This window comes from Xenopus laevis, chromosome 3S, assembly GCF_017654675.1.
Source record: "Xenopus laevis strain J_2021 chromosome 3S, Xenopus_laevis_v10.1, whole genome shotgun sequence".
Lineage (NCBI taxonomy): Eukaryota > Metazoa > Chordata > Amphibia > Anura > Pipidae > Xenopus > Xenopus laevis.
Genome location: NC_054376.1, coordinates 114,242,136 through 114,265,654, shown reverse-complemented (window position 1 = coordinate 114,265,654; position 23,519 = coordinate 114,242,136). Strand labels below are relative to the sequence as shown.

The following is a 23,519-nucleotide window of genomic DNA, read 5'->3' as shown; positions in this document are numbered from 1 at the left end:
TCTTCTTCTCTTGGGTAATCTTCAGGAAGAGAGCGGTTTTACACACTAAAGTTGTGTAAAAGCTGCTGACAAACTGAGTCGGCATCTTATTGGCCCGTGTGTGGGGCTCTCCAATTGGCTTCCCCGATCGCTATCTGGCCAGCAGATCTTGTTGGATCGCGGCCGCATCTGTTCTGTTTTTACGCCACTGGAGTCAAAGACTTAGGGGCAGATTTATCAAGGGTCGAATTTTGATTTTGAAAAACTTTGAAATTTTAATTCAAAAAGACCAACCAAAATTAATTTGTAGTTTTTTTTTGGCCAAATTGGTCCAAAATTGGTCCACCAATTGACTCCAATTGGGTTCTAGGAGGCCCCCCCATAGGCTAAAACTGCAATTTGGCAGGTTTTAGATGGCGAATGGTCAAAGTCGAATTTTTAAAGAGACAGTAAATGTCGAAATTCCAAATTTTTTTCAAATTTGAATTGGATTTGGACTATTTCCTAGTCAAAGTACACAAAAATTAGCTTGAAATTCGAATTTTTTTAATTTGAATTTTCACTTTGACTTTTGATATATCTGCCCCTTAGTATAGGATTACCCTGGCAACTAGTGATGAGCGAATAAATTGGCCTGGTACGAATTTGCGGAAAATTTCCTCGTTTTAAATTTGCGAATCTCCTGTGAAAATTTGCCCGCACGTCCGAAAAGTCACTCGCGTCAAAATCGCTGTGTCTCAACACTATTCGGACACCCATTGACGTTAACGCCAGCGTCAAAATTGATGCGGGTGACTTTTCGGACGCGCATCCAAAATTGGATACGGGCGTCAATTTTCGAGTTTCACTATTTTTTCGCAAAATTTTCACCATTTTGCTAATTTTTTCGGCAAAGCGAAACAAGAGAAATTCGTCCATCACTACTGGCAACCGGCAAAATGAATATCGCTTGACTTGTCCTTTAAGTTTTATTTCATGAAAATGTAGTTTGCATTTTAATCTCAAATACTGTATTATTCAGAGGTTTTTCACTACTCAATTTATAACAAAATATGTGCTGTCTGCTGCTCAGTGATCTCTAGACTTGGGCGAATTTGACCCGTTTAAAGTCTATGAGCGTCAAAATATTACGCTCCAGCTGCACCTCCCTTTAAATTCCTCAGCGAAATGCTCACTCAGATCCTGCTCCAAACACATAGAAAGCGAGGAGCCACCATGCAATTGGTCTGTGCGCTCTTCTCATACTGCACGCACACCTTTAATATGGTTTCAGTCCTAGGGAGTTGCTTATGATTAAAGTGGACCTGTCAACCAGACACAAACATCTGTATAATAAAAGTCCTTTTCAAATTAAACATGAAATCCAATTTCTATTTTTTATTAAAGCATTCATAGCTGTTGTAAACTTATATAAAAATCTCAGCTGTCAATCAAATATTGTCTGCCCCTCCTCTATGGGCATAGGGGCGGGACAGACAATGACTTTCACTTTCCATTCAGCACTTCCTAGATGTCACTGCTCTCCCCACATTCCCCCCAATCTCTTCACCATTTAATTGTGTAGCCAGGGCATGGGGATGGACATCAGCTCCCCCATTCTGGTGCACAAACAAGATTCTGAGATGATACAAGGCTTGTCTTAATAACAGTGTCCACAAAATGGCTCCTGCCATCAAATCATATATATGATGTAATCAAAGTTAATTTTGCTTAACTAATGTAATAAAATAGGATTATAAATAATTTTTTTGGGTGACGGGTCCCCTTTAAATATGAATAATTCAGGGATATCATGCTCCGCTACCTACAGCTCTTTATAAAGAATACTAAGGGGCAGATTTATCAAAAGTCGAGGTGAATTTTCAAAATAAAAAAATTAGAATTTTGAGCTATTTTCGTGTACTTCGACTAGGGAATAGTCCAAATTCAATTCGAAAAAAATTTAAAAATTTGAGTATCTAAATTTATCATGTACTGTCTCTTTAAAAATTCGACTTCAACCATTCACCATCTAAAACCTGACAAATTGCTGTTTTAGCCTATGGGGGACCTCCTAAGCCTATCCGGAGTCAATTGGTAGACTTTGAAAAATCTATGTTTTTTTGGGAAAAACTTTGAATCGAATTAGATAGAATGCGCTATTCCTTCGATAGTATAGTATATATATACATAAAAGTAATTAAAAATGACATTTTCTTTCATCATTCTATTTTTCCCTGCTCCCCATGGGGAGCAGTGTGGGGGGGAGGGTTTTAAAGGGGTGCTTCGCCTTCATGGTAACTTTTAGTGTTTTATAGAACGATCAATTCGTAGCAACTCTTCAATTGGTCTTCATTGTTTATTTTTTATCGTTTTTGAATGATTTGCATTCTTCTTTTGACTCTTTCTAGTTTAATAATGGGGGGGGGTCACTGACCCCCATCTAAACAACAAATGCTGTGTAAGGCTACAGATGCATTGTTATTTCTATTTTTATTACTTATCTTTTTATTCGGCCCCTCTCCTAATCATATCCCAGTTATTCCAGCTAATGCATGGTTGCTAGAGTTATCTGGACCATAGCAACCAGACGTCTGAAATTTCAATTGTAAAATTGTAACAATTACTCAAAATAACTCAAAAACCACAAATGATAAAAATAAACAAAAACCAATTGAAAATTGTCTCAGAATATCCCTTTCTCTACATCCTACTAAAAGTTAATTTAAAGTAAACAACAGATTTAAATTCCAATTAGGCTGAGATTATATTAAATTCCCTACTTACAGGTTAAAGCCACAGGGAATTGGGTAGGACACTCATTTGCTCATTGCTTCTATGGCAATGACATTATAACACCGCTGAACTGTAACTTTATTACCAACTGGCTCTTGTATCCAGAAGTGTATGAGACGCATCACTCCTCTCACCTTCCCCGGCGCTCAAGAATCCCCCTCTACGTCACCGCACGATCTGACCAATCGGAAGAGGCGCTCTGATTTTGGAGGGGGCAGGATTGCAATTCATTTAGACTTTCTCACACACTGTGCGGAGGGAATGAAGCTCCAGGCAGCGGCAGAACTCCCGACTCAGTGGTGACCGCGGCCATTTAGCTCCGTCTCCCTCTCTCCGCGGCGGCTCCTCCGACTCACTCCGGAAACTCACGGAAACAGCGACTCGGCATCTCTCGGACTGTCCTTAGAAAGCGGCGTTACCAGGTGTGGCCACGCGAGGGCAGCACATGCGCAATCCTGACTCTCGTGCTTATTTCCTTTGCATCCCATTGATTTCCGTTCTTTATACCTGTTTTATCTCTACTGGAATTAGAAGGAAGAATTATTGTTTTTTTTTGGTTTACCAGCACCACGTCTATCCTGGAACCTGTGTGTTACTAGCTGCTTGTTTTGTTCCTCCCTTTTACTTATTATTTTAAGCAAGTTTCAAGGGGAAGTGTGGAGTGAGGATCTGTTGCTGCTTCCCTGACTACAAGGATGAGATTGCAGTTGGTCTCATTAGATGTTCCCCTTGGAGAGTGCTAAAAACCCACCAGATTGAGTTTCTTGTGGACTAGGGGGGACATTGCTTTGGCCACATTATGCTGCCACTTTGCAGAGGGTTCTTCTTGCCTGTGCTGGCTCCCTTATGTCTCTGGAGTTTATTCACCTTTATTGCCCTGGTGAGTGGCTGCCCCAGCAAATGTACATGCTCTGGCCCTAATGTGGAATGTCATGGGCTTGGATTAAAGACTGTGCCAAAGGGGATCCCCAGGAATGCGGAGAGACTGTAAGTATGCATGCACCCTACATGCCTTCTGCATTGCTTTTAGCCTAATCATTCTTTAAAAAAATTATAATGAATGTTTAATTGCTTGTTTTAAGCCTGAAATGGTCATGTACTGTTAATTAAAGCACCTTGGCTATCAGTGGATGTTACTGGGCCCCACAGAAAGTTAATTTTAGGGGCCCCAACATGTCTAGAGGTTGGATATTTTGGGGCCCCAAATATATATTGAAATTGCTTATTATAGGGGAACTATTAACATTTCATATAAGCTTACTCATACGGAAGTAAGAAACTTTCTAAATACAATCAATTAAAATTCTGCATTGTTTCTGTGATAATCAAGTTTATGTTCACTATCCTTCTGTCAGCATCTCTTTCTCTTCATTCTGTCTTCATGCAGCAGTTGGGTGTCAGATGAATGATCCAATATATCTTATAGGGGGGTTCCCTTTCCTAGCAGATGAATTACAGCTCACTCAAATAACAGATTCCAGTACAAACAAAATCCAATAAAATAAATGCCTTATGCACAAATTCTGCAGGTAGAGAGACATGATGTCTAGGGATTCCAGTACAAACAAAATCTAATAAAATAACTGCCTTTTGCACAAATTCTGCAAGTAGAGAGACATGATGTCTAGGGATTCCAGTAAAAACAAAATCTAATAAAATAACTGCCTTTTGCACAAATTCTGCATGTAGAGAGACATGATGTCTAGGTATTTTAATAGAGTGAACTCTAATACATCTTCTACTATCTAATACAAACAAAATCGAATAAAATAACTGCCTTATGCACAAATTCTGCAGGTAGAGAGACATGATGTCTAGGGATTCCACTACAAACAAAATCTAATAAAATAACTGCCTTTTACACAAATTCTGCATGTAAAGAGACAGGATTTCTGGTGATTTTAATAGAGTGAGCACTAATACATTTTCTACTATCTAATACAAACAAAATCTAATAAAATAACTGCCTTTTGCACAAATTCTGCACGTAGAGGGACAGGATTTCTGGTGATTTTAATAGAGTGAACTCTAATAAATCTTCTAGGCAAAAGGAGCCCCCCCATAAGATATATTGAATCATTCATCTGACACCCAACTGCTGAATGAAGACAGAATGAAGAGAAACAGATGCTGAGAGAGGAATAGTGAAAATAAACTTGATTATTTCAGAAATGGTACAGAATTTTTAATTGATTGTATTTAAAAAGTTTCTTATTTCAGTATTCTGAAGCTTATATTAAAACTACATTTTTGAGATAGTTCCCCTTTTAATTAGGACCTCATGGGACCCCCTGCTGCCATAGGGTCTGCTTCCTCTGTAGTTACGCCCCTAACAAGGCGTTATAATAACATGGTTTTTGGGGAAGGGATAAAAGTAGAACATACTGGGTGACTGAAGCTAGAAGCTAATGCCACCGTCAAAGAGAAAAAAAAAAATCCTGGCATATTTAGTGATATTTGAGAAGACTCCTTTCCCCCCCCCCCAGCATTCAGGGGTGGGGGTTAGAGTTATTATTTAGGGCCTTAAGTAAATCAGGAGTGGTCAGCCTGACAGCTACATTGTCAACATACAGGGCTGGTAAAGTATATCTTGCTTAAACAAGGCTCTTGTGTGACTGGCTGCCGAGCATGGAAAGTGACACTACACAAGAGCTGAAGGGAAGGAGGTCATGCATAACTAGTCTGGCTCTTGCCTCATTCCTCAAATTCGTTTTCTGAGAAGATTCTAATGCTGAGCTGGTGAACGATGTGATGCTGAACGAAATCGCTTACCATTTGGCTCGGGTTTTTTTGCAAGTCTTATGAGTTTTCAATACACCTTGCCAATAAGGACAGATTATCCAGTGTGAGAGGAGACACTGTAGCACTCTAACTAGTGGAATGCTGAAATACATGGCATGTTAAAGGGCAAGTGTGCCCAAAGGATCACTGGAAACATTGAAGGGTGATGCCCCTGCAGGAATACCCTCAGCTCCGTGGTCTTGCATTTTATTCCCGATATGCTGTTTTAGCTGTAAATATAAAACCCGCATGGACCATGACTTTCCCCTAGTGTTGCTGTTGGACCCAACTAGAGGAATCTAAAAGTTCAGCCCCCCAGCGTTGTTACAACACATGTACAAGCTCTTGAAATATATACTCATTCATTAGGGATGTCAACGCACTTTGTACAAATTATACTTTGTGTTGTATATGGGTTTTCTGCAGACATAAAAATCCACATTGAAATTACATGAGAAGAGAGAGGGAATATATTTGCCTTACCAGAAGGTTATCTTCTTGCCACAAAGATTATTTATTAGACTCTTAGGGCAGATAGACACATGGTCAGATGTGGGGAGATTAGTCGGCCGGCGAGAAATCTCCTCTTTTTTTTCGACTAATCTCCCTAAATTGCCTTCCCCTGCGGGATGGCACTCGTTTTCCGAAGTCGCCCGAAGTTTCCTTGTGAGGCGACTTCGGGGAAAAAGGAGCGATCCGAGTGCCATCCCACCGCCGATTTACATTCTAGCCGACGGGAAGGCAGTTCGGGGAGATTAGTCACCCTGAAGAAGAGCAGATTTGTCGCCGGGTGACTAATCTCCCCGAATCTGACAGTTAATCACTGTCTGTCAGACTCTTATCACTTTCACAACAATGATCCCAATCACCCCAGCATGAGTGTCAATCTGTCCTCCTTATCCCCCCCCCCCCACGAGTTCATTTTCAGTTCTTTGTGCAATATGGTGTCAATTTGTTCCAGCACGACCACTGCAATTTATTCTGCTTATTCTGTTTTTTTACTACTTTGGCATAGGATTATTTAGGGAAAACGTTTGACACACTAGCAATTAGTGGCTTTACAGAAGCAAGTCATTTGCTCTGTTCTACAGGAAACCTTTTTTTCAAGGAACAGTTAAATAGAAGATGTAGGAGACAATACAAAAGGGAGGCAGCCATTGCCCCCCACAATAAAGTTAATTCACAACCCCTCAGCAGTTCACTGACATCCAAAGGCTGATAGCTGTAGTTCACCGGTATCCAAAAACCTACTAGCTGTCTTGTATGTATCTAAATCAGTTTCTGCAATGGATGAAATTCAATTGCAATGTCAGCTAAAAAAAAAAAAAACTCATTTAAAAGTACTTTAAAATAATAAACCAGATAAGAAAGAGATATAAAAAGGTTTTGCTGAATCCAGAGCCCAGAGAGCAAGTAATAAAGGAGAGTGAATGAAGTGTGGAAATGGTCTCTGCAGAATGTTTCTTCTTCAGGCTAGTTAAGCACAAACACTTCATAAATCATCTGAAGATGAGCGCTGAATTTAACATAATACCCCTTTTTAGTGTTGCTCTGGCCAAGGCAGGCAGCAGCTGTTGGGCAGTATAACCAGCATGGCTTGATTTGCACAATCTCCATCCAAACTGTCCCTTTAAATGGGCACAAGCCTGTGCCTCCCTCTCACTGTCACCTTGTACCGTGACCATGCTCATTTTATGGCCACACCCATAATTGCCATGTTGATTTTATAAAATTTGGCAGGTTATGGAAAGTTTGAACACATTTCTGTGGTTTCTATGTGTTAATACAATATTGCTAATGAAGGTGAATTGCCCTTTAAAGGGGAACTCCACAGAAACATAACTTATGCTTTTTGAAAAGTAAACATAATTTCAAGAAACTTTGCAATATACATCAATTAAAAAATATGCAGACTTTTCATGATTTTTAATGCTCTCTGACAGTTCCCTAAGCCTAGCCCCCTGCTCTCCTGCTGATCTGTCTGACTACTTTGCTGAGCTGGCTGACTACTGTTACTTTGTATCACCAGCCAATTTTTAACATCAGTGTTTAGTCCCTCTTTCCCTGCCAGCATATTATAATAAATTAGGGATGCACCGAATCGACTATTTTGGATTCAGCCGAACCCCTGAATCCTTCACAAAAGTTTCGGCCAAATACCGAACCGAATCCGAATCATAATTTGCATATGCAAATTAGGGGTATGAAGGGGAAAACATTTTTTACTTCCTTGTTTTGTGACAAAAAGTCACGCAATTTCCCTCCCCGCCCCTAATTTGCATATGTAAATTAGGATTTGGATTCGGTTCGGCCGGGAAGAAGGATTCGGCCGAATCCTGCTCAAGAAGGCCGAATCCTGCCCGAATCCCGAACCGAATCCTTGATTCGGTGCATTCCTATAATAAATGTAAAGCTTAATATAAAGTCTTCATGTGAAAACAAATGGGGGCAAATTTACTAAAGGGCGAAGTGACTAACTCTGGCGGAAATTCGCCAGCTTGATGTCATTTCGGGACTTCGCTGATTTACGAACGGGCACTGGCGTAAATTCGCTAGCGAAGGAGATAGACTCTAGCGCTACTTTGCACTCTAACGCCAGGCGAATTTTTCGCTCTGGCGAATGGACGTACAATTCACTAAGATGTGGATTTTAATGATCGTTGCCTCTTGCGCCAGACTTGCCTTCGCCACCTCAGACCAGGAGAAGTGCAATAGAGTAGATAGGACTTCCTCAAAAAAAATTTAAAATTTTTTCTAAGTCCTAAAAAACGCTGGCGACTTTTCAGTTTTTTAGGGTGATATGCTGCAAAAGATCCTAATGTTTTTGGGCACCCGGCTTCGCCCCTACATTTCCTAACATATGGCACATAAACTATACACTGGGCTCATGTATAGGGCAATATCTATTTTATCTCTTATTTTATTTATTAAAGGGATACTGTCATGGGAAAAAAAAATTTTTTTCAAAATGAATCAGTTAATAGTGCTGCTCCAGTAGAATTCTGCACTGAAATCCATTTCTCAAAAGAGCAAACAGATTTTTATATATTCAATTTTGAAATCTGACATGGGGCTAGACATATTGTCAATTTCCCAGCTGCCCCAAGTCATGTGACTTGTGCTCTGATAAACTTCAATCACTCTTTACTGCTGTACTGCAAGTTGGAGTGATATCACCCCCTCCCTTCCCCCCCCCCCCCAGCAGCCAAACAACAGAACAATGGGAAGGTAACCAGATAGCAGCTCCCTAACACAAGATAACAGCTGCCTGGTAGATCTAAGAACAACACTCAATAGTAAAAACCCATGTCTCACTGAGACATATTCAGTTACATTGAGAAGGAAAAACAGCAGCCTGCCACAAAGCATTTCTCTCCTAAAGTGCAGGCACAAGTCACATGACCAGGGGCAGCTGGGAAATTGACAAAATGTCTAGCCCCATGTCAGATTTCAAAATTGAATATAAAAAAATCTGTTTGCTCTTTTGAGAAATGGATTTCAGTGCAGAATTCTGCTGGAGCAGCACTATTAACTGATGCGTTTTGAAAAAAACATGTTTTCCGATGACAGGTTCCCTGGACTGGACTACTGTGTAGTGTAATGTATTTGCTGCAACATATACGTCCATTCAACTTTAACTTACCGCTGTATTCGAATTAGCTAATGCTAGCGCAACTTCGCTTGCCAAATTAACGCTAGCAAAACTTCACCATCGTTCAGCGCCCTGGACGCAACTTCGCATTTTAGTGAATTAGCGTTGTCCTGGCAAATTTTCGTCTTGGGAAGGTGGCAATGTGAGCAAAGTCGTCGCTGGTGAATTTCCGGAGGTTAGTGAATTTGCCCCATAATGTCCTATTTAACTATTTAGCAGTTTAGAACATCCTATTTAACTATTTATTGGTGCAGATAACACATTACAGATACATGCATGCTCCTCCAATAAGTATCCTGTTGGATTCACCTTTAAGTAAAGACTTGCTCTTATTATCCATGTCCTTTTCAGTGAGCGTTAAACTTGTCATGTGATTTTGGCACTGTGTGTGCAGTTTGGCCGTATGCAGTCTCATTGTTAGTGATATATAATATACTATACAGTATACGTGCTGCTATACTATACTTTAAAGTGATACTGACACTAAAAAATTTCTTTTGAAAATATTAATCTACATTAAAAGTTACCTATAGGTCATGTTGATCGTTTTTTGCTGATAGTTCTGCTTTTGTAAGTAATTGTTACTTGAAGTTCCTAAACCTGACTTTTGTCAACCTGACTGTCCCACCTCAGCCTGTCAGTTAGAGTTTCTAATGGTAACGGACTCCTGCTGCACAAATATGGCAGCCCCCTCCTAGAGGAACAGGGTAGTAAGAAAGGTCATGTAAAAGCATCAGTCAAATACTTTTATGGCAAATTTATAAATAGCATTCAGACAATGTTATGATAGATAATGAAAAAGGTTATTTTCTGATGTCAGTATCTCTTTAATAACTGACAGTGAGCTGATGTGCAAGCAAAGTTAGCGAGTCACAGTCTATACACAAAACTTGTTTTGCAGCTAAGGGAAATAATTATACCTGGGCTTTTATTTTCGTAGCAGGAGGTTTTATACTTGTATGTGCTTCCCAATAAGATCATATGTCATTTGTCTTTTTGCAGTAAACATTCTGTATCTGCTCTGGCTTCGGCCTGTGCCAACAGACAGTGTGTAAAGTGTACAAATGTACAAGTTCGCCAGGCTCGAAATTGCGGTGAATTTCTGCGTTTCACAGCCTGTGAATAAATTTGCAAAACTCCCGCGACAATTCGCTGGCGAAAGTTCATCAGCATCAAAATATGTTGGTCTCTTTTCGGAAAAGTCGCTCGCATCAAAACCGGCGAGCTTCAACACTATTCGACGTCCATTGACTTTAACGGCATGTCAATTTTTGAGTTTCGCTAAATTTTCGAGGTTTCATTTGCGAATCTTTTGGCGAAGAGAAACTGGAGAAATTCGCCCGTCACTAGTGCCATTTCCCAACAGTATAGTAGGAATGCAGCTGGACCCTTTAGGAAACATGCTTCTAAAAAGTAGAAAACGTTTTTCTGCCGTGCCCTGGAATTAACAGCAGTCAAGGAGCTGCTGTTTGTAAAGCTATTAAAAAACAGCATGAAAACAATAAATGTGGTGTGCATTTTTAAATTAATTAAAGGGATACTGTCATGGGGAAAAAAAAACATTTTTCAAAATGAATCAGTTAATAGAGCTGCTCCAGCAGAATTCTGCACTGAAATACATTTCTCAAAAGAGCAAACAGATTTTTTTTTATATTCAATTTTGAAATCTGACATGGGGCTAGACATATTGTCAATTTCCCAGCTGCCCCAAGTCATGTGACTTGTGCTCTGATAAACTTCAATCACTCTTTACTGCTGTACTGCAAGTTAGAGTGATATCACCCCCTCCCTCCCCCCCCCCCCCCAGCAGCCAAACAAAAGAACAATGGGAAGGTAACCAGATAGCAGCTCCCTAACACAAGATAACAGCTGCCTGGTAGATCTAAAAACAGCACTCAATAGTAAAAACCCATGTCCCACTGAGTCACATTCAGTTACATTGAGAAGGAAAAACAGCAGCCTGCCAGAAAGCATTTCGCTCCTAAAGTGCAGGCACAAGTCACATGACCAGGGGCAGCTGGGAAATTGACAAAATGTCTAGCCCCATGTCAGATTTCAAAATTGAATATAAAAAAAATTCTGTTTGCTCTTTTGAGAAATGGATTTCAGTGCAGAATTCTGCTGGAGTAGCACTATTAACTGATGCGTTTTGAAAAAAACATGTTTTCCGATGACAGGATCCCTTTAAGTTACTCTTCTAGGGATGCACCGAATCCACTATTTTGGATTCGGCCGAACCCCCTGAATCCTTTGTGAAAGATTCGGCCGAGAACCGAATCCGCATATGCAAATTAGGGGTGGGAAGGGGTAAACATTTATGCAAATTAGGATTCGGATTTGGTTCGGCCGGGTAAGAAGGATTCGGCCGAATCCGAATCCAGCTGAAAAAGGCTGAATCCTGGCCAAATCCCGAACCGAATCCTGGATGCGGTGCATCCCTATACTCTTCATTATCCCCCTTCAGCAATCTGTCTCTCTACATAGAGCTTTGAGTTCTATGTGTGATGGACAGTTCGCTCTAATCAGGTACATCACTGGCCTGTGATCCCTTTGCCTTAATGAAGGATTAAAACTGTCTGTCAAAAATACGACTCCGACATAAAGCCTCCGTGTAGAGAGACAGACTGCTGAGGGGGATAACTGAATATTAACTTGATTATGTACCAAATTTGTGAGTGATTATATTTAGAACATATTTTAATTACACGAGAGGAAGCGGACGTTTATTTTTCTTCATAATTGCCTTTTAATTTGAAAAAGCGCGGCACCAGATTGTGTGAATAGCGATGAGCGAAACTGCCCTGATTGTGAAACCATGGAAAGCTTCTGACATTTTCTGTAAAGTTTGGCCAAATGCATTAGAGTCAAGGTGGGATTTTCCTTGATTCTTTTCCCTGTGTCAAAAATGTTTTTTTTCTTTGCATTTTGTTCTTGAGCCAAATGCATTGGATTTTTTTGAAACTTTTTTTCATGTCGTTTTTGTTTTTACACCAAATACCCTGGATCCAATGGGCATTTTTTTATTTTTTTGGCACCAAATGCATAGGAGCAAGTGGGCGTTTTTTGCTGCGTTTTCTTCTTGAGCCAAATGCGTTGGCGTCAATTGATTTTTTTTCCGGCAAATGTATTGAAGTCCATTTTTTTTTTTTTTGCACTCCATGCTCTGGGGTCAATAGTTTTTCTTTTTCTGACACTAAGGAGCAGGTGAATTTTTGATTGAAAAAAATTAGAATTTCAAGCTATTTTTCTTCGACTAGGGAATAGTCCAAATTTGATTTGAATTTAAAAAAAATGGGAGAATTCGAATATCGAAATTTATCATGTACTGTCTCTTTAAAAATTTGACTTCAACCATTCGCCATCTATTTGGAGCCAATTGGTGGACTTTGAAAAATCAAAGTTGTCATGGGTTAAACTTTGAATTGAATTCAATCGAATGCGATATTCCTTCGATTCGTACGATTCAACCGAAAACGGTCCTATTTGACCAAAAAAACTTCGATTTAATTTCGGTTGGTCTTTTTAAATTCAAATTTTGAAAATTCTTTTTAATTCGAAATTCGACCCTTGATAATTATGCCCCTTAATCCATGTAGTCAGCGGGCGTTTTTTTTTAGCCAAATTAATTTGAGTCAATTGGTGTTTTTCTTGTGGTTTTCGCCTGTTTTGTTATGTAGTGTTTTCTTGTAAATACATTAAGATCAATGTGTGTTTTTTCAAATTCAAATTATTGGAGTCAATGGACCTTTCTTTCTTGTGCCAAATGGGTTTCATCCATAAAGCCATCATATTCTTGCCAAAACAAAACACATGGCATGATTCATGCACAGAATTTGCTCATCCCTACATGTGACCACTAGGGGCAACCGAAATAACAATAGGAAAGTCACATGTTTCTATAGGTGACTGAATAGATGTGAGGGGGAGGTCTGATGAACAGACTGGTCTCAGACTGATAGCGCCAATAAAACCATATTCATCGTCATATTCTAAGCGCCATCGACTCTCACAAATATTGATGTTCGGGCTGACCTCGCACGCTCCTTTCCGGGTCAGGGGTGGGTGCGGGTTGAGCTCTTCTGACTGCTCGTCCCACCCGCGACCTTCCAAATGGCGACTTCCGGGTTGAGCTTCTATAGACGCGCACCTCTCGCCCTGCCCCTTTTGTGATGTCATCGGCGGTACGGGTATATAAAAGGAACCCAGAAGTCGGCCTTGGGTGGTGGGACGGCTGGCGAGTGCAGGTCGGGAAATGCCCGACCCACACATCACTACCCACAAACCCTGACTTTGTATTCAGTTTTCTAATTACCCCCTTTCTTTTGTGGAATTTGGACTTTTGTTTGAACTCAGATTTTTATCGCTTTATTAAAAAAAAAAAAAAATTCAACCAAACTCCCAAATCCCCTTAATTTACCAATAAAAAGTCTTGGAAAAAAAAAAACAGTACAACAAAAAGTCACGACAAAATCGAGCATCAGTTCGAACCGTGCAACTTTTTTGAATTGTTGCTCCAAAAAATTTGACTTTTATCAGATTATCGAACGAATACCAGAGCAAACTATTGAGAATCCTGAATAATCAAAGGGACCATCTGCCATTGACTTCAACTTGATCTCAACAGCTTTTAGCTGGAGTATTTTTGGATTCTAATTTTAAGCAGCTTCAGAGAATAATAAATCTCGAAGAGTCCCTCAAAAACTTGACCAGAAATTCAAGGCTTCATAAATAGGCCCCTTAGTGTACCAGCGGGGAGCCGTGCTCATGTCACTTTGGTGAGAAAAATGTTTCCTTTTTACTGCAATCAGGAAAGACCCAGCTGGGCCAGGAAGGAGTCGGTAACACAGATACCTCCCAGACACTCGTATATTTAGAGATAGGGGCCCCAATACAGGTGTGCTATAAGTAATCTCCTGGTGCTATCCATAATTGATAGAAACACGTTGGAATTTCCATAATAAGGAAAAACCTCTCCATGTAGTTTATCCAGTGTTGGTCTGCTGTTTGCTGCTTGCACCAGTTAACTTTCTCTTGAGAGTTACTTTCCTTGCAGAGAAAACCCAGAGTCAAAATGTTTATAAAGAAAAGTAGTCATCGGAAGTCAAAGTAGTAACAAGGAATTTGAACGCTAGAACTCGGCGTGTACGTTTGTTTGCTTTTTCAAAAACCAATCTTTTGTTTCTGATTACTCGCTAAATGCAAAGACAAATGATATGCCTCGCTGGTGTTTACAGAAGTGGTATAGAATTTGCATAATCCAATCCTGCCTGCCCCGAAGAACAGAACCTCAAGAATTTCAACAAATGTATAAAACTGGCCACAAACTCCCCGTGATAATGAAGTAGGGGCCTAGTCCTAACCTGTCCCCCAACATCATCGCTTTCTGGCTCTCATCGTACAAGTGACGCCTGCAAAACACAAGACAGGTGAAGCAGACTTTGGGGAAAATATAATATAATTCATCATTTTTTTTTTTTGTTCACTGTTTTGCTTACTTATATATTACTATAGTCATATAGTCATTTTGGCTTTTCTGGTTTCTTTATTTTATAATCCATAAGTTTCTTTTGTTTTTTTTTATGACCTTTCTGTCTTTATAAAAGCGCTTAATTCTCAACAGTCACCAATCATATTGTGATTATATTATAAATAAGAGTCATATTATCTTTAATAAAATAGACTTGTGAGAGGACTTCATAATAATTGGGTAGAAGAGGTTGCACAGAGCTCCAGAGTTCCAAAACATATTAGTAGGATAACCTCATCAATTTGATTGTTTGTTTGGCCAATGGGTGTGCGTATTTGCACCTGAGGAAGGGGTTGGTCCCCGAAAGCTTGTGCCACAATGTCTGCAATAAACAAGATGAAGGCTTAAGCCTGTGTGAATTGGTGTGTTTCTTCCCCTTACATAGCTTGGCCATTGGGTGGCATGTGGGTTTGGGACAGATTGGTTGCGGGTGGAGGGCAAAGAGAAAAGAATATGGGTGTCAATGGGCATAGAAGGAACCCTAGTCACAGTGCTCTCTATACTTTAATTGTACTAAAAATCATTTAAAGTTTAATAAAACCTAGTAGTGATGTGCAAGTCGGGATTTTCCCGATCCTCCCTTCACCCGCGCCCGCCTAACGACTTCCTTTTATAGACCCGCACCAACCCGCCCCATCGATGATGTCACAAAAGGGGCAGGCGCAGGGGTATATTTATCAAAGAGTGAAGTTAATAGTGAAGTTCCGCCACTAGAGTGAAATTCCGCCACTCTCCATTCATTTCTATGGGATTTTTATAGGCGTATTTATCAAAGGGTGAACTTTCACTTTCACCCATTGATAAATACGCCTTTCAAAATCCCATAGAAATGAATTGAGAGCTGCGGAATTTCACTCTAGTGGCGGAACTTCACTATTAACTTCACTCTTTGATAAATTTACCCCGCAGTGTCTATAAAAGAAGAACCTGGAAGTTGGAAGCCGGCACTGCAACTCAGCAGGCGGGGAGAGCAGAAGAAGAGCTCAACCAACCACCCGCAAAGAGGAGTGAGAGGTCGGCCAACCCGCCCGGCCCGCGAGTAAACCTGTGGGCCCTGCGGTTATCGGGCCAGCCATCACATCACTAGAACCTAGCATCAATGTTTTAACCCCAATAAGGATTAATTATGTCTTAGTTGCGCTCATGTACAAGGAAAGAAATGAGGAAATCCGGACAGGACATTGCAGTTAATGACATGGCAATCAGCCAATTGCTGATTGCTACATCATCAGTCCTGCCCTGACATCATCAGCCCCTTACTGAGGTCACTGGCCCAACCCCCAACGTCATCTGCCCCTCCCCATGCCCAGATTCACGGAATTGAAAAGGTGGCAACCCTGTTCAGAACATGTCATTAGCTTATTGGCCCGTGTTTGGGTGCAAAGTTATGGCGTGGCCAACCAATATCTGACTGCAAGATATATAAGGCAAATATATGGATCAGCCCAGTTTATCCCAGCATGTGGGTGGACAAACTCGGGTAAAGAACCACATGTCTACCCACTTCACCCAATGGATCTTCCAGTTGCATGACCTGCTTTACAGAAAACAGCAAGGCAGTTGAATAACATCCAGTGCTATTGAGGGATTCTGGGAGTTGGTGATCAGCAATTGGTGTACGATGGAAACGCTTATCTGTGTAACGTTGTCTGCACATTGTGACCTGCAGAACTGCAAATTAAAATTGTTGAGACATTCATTTTAGGAATCCTCCTACTTTGCTAGAGAGATGACCACATTCTCTTTAATTGGAGGAATAATAATCAATTCCTTCTTCAGCGCTGAATAATCCATGCGTGTGTCACTGACATTACTAATTACTGGTTGTGCAATGGGAAACCAATATTTGTTATTGCTCTTGGTTTGATCCATCTCTCCCACCTGGACCTTTAGACGCACAAGGGACGAAACGACTAAATAAACGATTAGCCGCGCAGCTGAAGCAAGAATGGCTTAGTTCAATAAACATTTCCTGTTTGCCAAGAAATAGTGCAGTCTAATTTCTGTTTCTTTCAGTCTATACATTGTGACGTGTGCTTTTTTCACCCTCGTTAGTCCTCAACCTGATTATTATGGGATCCGTTATCTGGAAACCCGTTATCCAGAATTTTTTTCCCATAGACTCCATTATAATCAAATAATCCCAACAATTTTCTTTTTCTCCATAATAATAAAACAGTATCTTGTACTTGATCCAAACTAAGATATAATTAATCCTTATTGGAAGCAAAACCAGCCTATTGGGTCTTAGTAGTCTTAAAATATGAAGATCTAAATTACAGAAAGACCCATTATCTGGAAAGCCCCAGGATCCGAGCATTCTGGATAACAGATCCCATACCTGTATTATTTGTAACGATGTGGCAAAAGGAAGCAAAAAGAGGAATCACGCCCCTTTTTTTAGTAGTCTTAAAATAGGAAGATCCAAATTACAGAAAGACCCGTTATCTGAAAAAACCCCAGGATCCGAGCATTCTGGATAACAGATCCCATACCTGTATTATTTGTACCAATGTGGCAAAGGGAAGCAAAAAGAGGAATCACGCCCCCTTTTTTTTTTAGTAGTCTTAAAATATGAACATCCAAATTACAGAAAGACCCGTTATCTGGAAAGCTCCAGGTCCCAAGCATAACAGATCCCATACCATTATTTCTTTCGCTGTGGCAAAGAGAAGCAAAAAGAGGGATCACGCCCCTTTTTGCAGCCATACCCCCTAATTACCATTTCCATTTTACAAAATTTGGCAAGTTATGAAAGTTTGAACACATTTCTGTAGTTTTTATGTTTTATTACAGTTTTACTAATGAAGGTATTGCCCTCTAAGCTGTGAGTCCAAGGGACAAAACTGTTACAAATGTATCTTAAGTATCCATTCTGCCCTCTCTGCCAAGAGCCAATTAAGTTAGAAACATTGTTTCTTTTTTGGCTGTTCAGTGCAGAGAAATCAAGACTTTCCAGTACAAACGCATGACTGTGGGCTGAGCTGTCAAAAGAGGGACTGTCCCGCTCAAAACGGGACAGTTGGGAGGTATGATGTGTACAGAAGACTCTCCCCTTTCTTGTCCCCGGTGATGGACAATAGCTTGTGAATCTAAATGACACATAAAGTAGGGGGGTGCTCCCCCTATCTCCACCCCCCGTGCCATGAAACACTGACAGTACAGGTATGGGATCCATTATCCGGCAACCTGTTATCAAGAAAACTCTAAATTACAGAAAGACCTTCTCGCATAGATGCAATTTTATCCAATTAAGCGTGATTTTAAAAAATTGTTTTTTTTTATCTCGGTTATAATAAAACAGTAAAACGTAATCCATACTAAGATATAATTAATCCTTATTGGAAGCAAAACCATCATATTCGATTTATTTAATGTATACATCATTTTCTAGTAGACCTAAGATATGAAGATCCAAATTACAGAAAGATCCATTATCCGGAAAACCCCAGGTCCCGAGCATTTGGCTTTCCTCGTGAGGCGACTTCGGAAAATGAATCGTGCCATCCCGGCGGCGTTTTACGTTCTAGCTGGAGGGAAGGCAGTTTGTGGAGATTAGTCGCCCGAAGAAAAAGCGATTTGCCGCTGGGTGACTAATCTCCCGAAATAGCAGCGTGTCTCTGCCCTTTTAGCCAACAATAATGTCGTTTTTCAGATTAGTAGTGACTGTATTCAATGCATTTCCATTTGAAAGTTACTTTGAAAGGCTTTGAAATAAGTTCCATATCCTCCATTCTGTTCATTGGCATAAAAGTGGCGCTAATGGATTTTTGACATTCCATTGACATGATTGGAAAGACTAGATAAATCATGATTTCAAGTATGAATGATTTTTTTCTATATTTGTTTTGCAAGAGTAAATGACCATCAATAACAGCCTTAAAGGGACAGTGCCACGGTAAGGGGGGAAAGAGATGAGGATGGAGATGAAATAATATTGGGTATGTTTTATGTGCCCGCATTATTTTCATTTATGCAGAGGGAATTAAGGGATGTGAATTTTTGTTGATGGATCATAGAAGGAAGAGGAGTTTATTTGTAGTTTGTGATGCCTGGCAGGGAGATGCTTGTAGCCTATCACGGGTTCTACAGAAGGATTGGGCACATACATACTAATATGTGTTATACTTTGACCATCGACATACCTCCCAACATTTGGAAAATAGAAAGAGGGGCAAAAACATCTGCTGTGCTTAACGCTTCGAACATTTCTTTGACCACGCCCGTTTTATGGCCACACCCCTAAATACTGCATCCTTTTTACAAAATGTGGTAGGTTATGGAAGGTTTGAACACATTTCTGGGGGTATTAGGGTTCAGATTTTACATATTATTGCAGATTTTCTAAGGAAGTTGATTTGCCCTAAGCTGCAAGTCACAGTTTCCCCAGAGACCTGCTTATCTTAATTAGTTACAATTGTTTCTTTGCTTTTCTTAAATTGTTACAAATGTATCCAAGTGTACCTACCATTCTGGACTCTCTGCCAAAAGCCTCACTTTTAGAAAGTTGTATGTTTGTATCACTCACTGTTCAGTGCAGGAAATCAAAGAGAAAGTCGGGACATTTCAGTAACAACCTAGGACTAGGGTTGAGCTGTCAAAATCTGGACTGTCCAGTAGAGTCCTACATTGGGTCGGGTACCCGCAGGTTATCCGCAAAAACCTGTTGTACCCTGCAGGTTGAAGGTAGAAGTTTCTGGAGTGGGTATAGACGTGGGTTTGCGGTTCTTCTCAATAGCAAGTTTTTTTTCTGATCACATCACAACGACAGCACATCGTGTTTTACTCCATTTTTTCACCTCATGGCAACTTCTAATGATGTCACTTCTGGTTTACAGTGACAGCACTTCCTGTTTCTTGATGGTCAGTAGGTCGCGGATGGGGTTGCGGATAAGGTACTTGCGGGTCGGGTAGCGGGTCCAGCGGGTAAGTATGCGGGTTGCGGGTCACGGGTCAGATTCGGGTTTAACAAGTTGGTTCTGCGCAGGACTCTACTGTCCAGCGAAAAACAGGAGAGTTGGGAGGTATTCATCTATTCTGCTGCTATACATTCTTTGGATATTTTAGTGGAATAATTGCGATTTTCCACAAAATTATATGCTAAAAGTACTTACAGGAGCCAGCTGCTTGACCTCCATCCTGAATATATTAACAAAATTCTATGCCAATCAGTCAGTTTGTTTGGGTAGATAGACTGGTAAGCGACATATGGGAAAAAACAAGAACATATGGGGATCACGCAAGTGACCGAGCCTACTTGAGAGGGCTCTAATGAGGGAGAGAGCAGCACTATAATTGGCTCATAAGGGTGCCATTTGTTAGCCATTGGCCGTGTCAGCCCACATAAACACACCCCCAAACAGTTCCTACATTCCTGAGAGCTGATTCCATGGGGTGGAACAAATATATAATATGCTCTACCTGTTTCCTTTTTGTTGAGGAGACTCATTCACTCCCCAGTGGCGCTTACAATCAAGGTCTCCATCCCATTCACACACACACCATTTTCAATTATATCACTAGCCAATTTACCTGCCTTAATGTTCTTGGAGTGTGGGAGGAAACCCTTGCAAACTTGTGGAGACCACACAAACAGAGCGCTGGTTGACCTCGAACTCACAACTTAGAGCAGCTTTGCAGTTGCGTCCCCATTGCACCGCCATGTTGCTCACAAAGTTTCCACTCAAATGCTCCTGTGATTTTTTTTTAATCAGGTTTTGTGGCTTTGTTTTATTTACAGTTCTTTCTAACTGTACTGAATAGTGGAATGTTTTAAGCAAATAATGCATAAATATATTCAGAGGCTTACTGTATATACTCGAGTATAAGCCGAGTTTTTCAGCCCCCAAAATATGCTGAAAAACGCTAATTCGGCTTATATTCGGGTCAAGCGCAAAAACGGTCGCCGGCGTCTAAGAATAGTCGCCGGCGCCTAAGAATAGTCGCGGCGTCCAAAAATATTCGCCGGCGTCCAAGAATAGTCTCCAAGAATATTCGCCGGCGTCCAAGAATGGTCGCCGGCATCCAAAAACGAGACGCCGGCACCTCCAATGGGAGCAGAAACCCTCAATTTTTTGATTGAAACTTACCAGAAGCTGCTGCATTTCTCACCCTCGGCTTATACTCGAGTCAATAAGCTTTCCCAGTTTTTGGAGGTAAAATTAGGTACCTCGGCTTATACTCGGGACGGCTTATACTCGAGTATATACGGTAGATTACTTGAAACACATTAATTGAAACCACTCAGATCAGCACTGATCATTCATTTAGGGCTCTTACAGACGAGCGATTTTAGCTGCGCTCCCCTGCGTTCCGGTTTCATGCGTTCAGCCACAGGGGAGCGCAGGAGTAGACACACTGTATTTTCAATGGGGCTGTACTCACACAGACGCATGTAAGCGACGAATGCAGGAAAAATGCAACATGCTGCGTCCCAACCTGCGTTCGTTGCTTACATTCGTGAGTACAGCCTTTTTCTTCTGACTCATTCCACCTTTCAAATGGGGGTCACTGACCCCATCTAAAAACAAATGCTCTGTAAGGCTACAAATGTATTGTTATTGCTGTTTCTTTTATCACTCATCTTTCTATTACCCTCTCCTATTCATATCTGAGTCTCCTATTCAAATCAATGCATAGTTGCTGGGGTAATTTGGACCCTAGCAACCAGATTGTTGAAATTGCAAACTGGAGAGCTGATGAATAAAAAGCTAAATAACTCAATAACCACAAATAATAAAAAATGAAAACTAATTACAAATTATCTGAGAATATTACTCTCTACAACATAATAAAAGTTAATTTAAACATGAACATACCCTTTAAAATACCGCTGTTCTATTACATTGATATATTAAGGGGTTTATTTATTAAAGTCTGAATGCCAAAAACTCGAAAAATTCACGTGTTTTTTCAACTATGATCTGAATTTTTAGTAGAGAAAAAAACAAAATTTTTTTGAGGTTTATTATACCGTGAGGATGGAAAAAGTCAGAATCCGAAAATCCGGCATCTCAGACCAGCTATACTGTATATAATTCATTGGGAGGGGTCCCTATCCGATTTGGAATTTTCTGTAGTCTGTGCTGGAATAAGCTCGAAAATCCGACTATTTTGTACTTTTCGGGCAAAAATCCCAATAATTCAGGCTTTTCGGCAAATAGACCTGTGTTTGCAAATCGTGTTTTTTTAATAATAAATAAGGTCCAATTGTGTACTCTAGTTTGGTTGGACTTTTTTCATTAAAAAGTCAGATACATTCGGACTTTGATAAATAATGCCCTTAGGATGGAACTACATAATGCATCTTCTTGAGATCTGCTGTGATGAGAGGAAGCGCATGCGAGGAGACGGATGTGGTGAATATAAGGTAAGTAAGACTGTCGGATGCAAACGCTGCACATTGCGTCTTCATTCGACAGTTGTGTTGTGTCGGATGCATGCAGCGTCAAGGTCTGACATTTTTATTACTTACCTTATAGTCGCCGCATCCATCTCCTCGGTGTGTTGGATCAGAAGAAGATGCATTGTGTAGTTCCAGCCAAGAAATGTTGCTGGCATTCAAAGTAGCTGATATTGATCATTTGATAATTTTTTTTTCAGAGGTTTTTAATAGTGATGGGCGAATTTATTCGGCAGGCTCGAATTTGCGCGAATTTGCGTGTTTCGTCATTGGTGAATAAATTCATGAATTTGCCGCCAATGGTTCCGACGCTGACGTCAAAGTTTTTTCGACGCCAGCGCCAATTTTGACGCCGGCGACGGTTAACGGATACCCATTGACTTTAATGGGCGCCGCCGTCACCCATTTTGTCGATGGCAAATTGTTGCCGGCTTCAAAATCGTGTTTTGCGAATTTTTCGCCAGTTAAATTTCGCCAGGGAAATTTGTGGCGCAGCAAAACGGGACAAATTTGCCCATCACTAGTTTTTAAATGTTCTGTTTGACGAATCTATGCATTTCCTCTACTACGTAGAATCTACAATGTAGTATTAAAATTCTTTTTGCTGAATTTCCAACTCTTCAGTCCATTTCATTTTAAGGGCTCTTACTCACTAGTGTTCTGACCTGCGCTCCCCTGCGTTCCGTTTTCTGGCGTTCAGCCGCAGGGGAGCGCAGGAATAGACGCATGTCATTATTTCAAATGGAGCTGTACTCACTCAGGCGCATGTAGGCGCCGAACGCAGGTTCAGACGCAACATGCTGCATTTTTCCTGCGTTCGGCGCCTACATGCGCCTGAGTGAGTACAGCCCCATTTGAAATAATGACATGTGTCTATTCCTGCGCTCCCCTGCGGCTGAACGCCAGAAAACGGAACGCAGGGGAGCGCAGGTCAGAACGCTAGTGAGTAAGAGCCCTTGGAACGAGATTTTTTTCCGAGAAACTTGTTGAGGGAAATCCTTTTACAGGCCTAATCAAAGCCATTTGATTGCAATTAGTAAGTAATGTTTGTGTTCTGAGAAACCCCAGCTTTATAATCAGAGACTGGTTGGTGTGTGATTTAATGTCATTAGATCATTAGCAGTAAATATATATCTTTATAGCTTGATTTTAAAGCAGTTTAATTAATTCCATTTTTTTAAGATGACTATTGGAATTGTTCTGCCTATGGCCCCTTGAGCCCTCCCAGGTCATGTCAGTTCCCTCTGCACCTTAGTTTTGCTAAATCATTTTCTTTTATAATCAAAAAATTATTTTATAGTAGACTTAAGGAATGAAGATCCAAATAACGGAAAGATCCTTTATCCAGAAAACCCCAGGTCCCAAGCATTCTGGACAGATCCAATACCTGTAGTTGTATGTTA

The 23,519-nt window shown here is 40.6% G+C and overlaps 1 protein-coding gene across 1 annotated transcript in view; it reads left to right on the top strand.

Moving 5' to 3' along the window:
• Positions 1 to 2,906: 2,906 nt before the first annotated feature.
• The window catches only part of LOC108712410 (slit homolog 3 protein), a 443,629-nt gene continuing 423,016 nt past the window's right edge, over positions 2,907 to 23,519 (top strand). Inside the window, exon 1 of the mRNA XM_041588752.1 lies at positions 2,907 to 3,741. Within this exon, the coding sequence (XP_041444686.1) occupies positions 3,554 to 3,741 (188 nt within the window). The 5' untranslated portion in view covers positions 2,907 to 3,553. The remainder of the gene's footprint in view (positions 3,742 to 23,519) is intronic.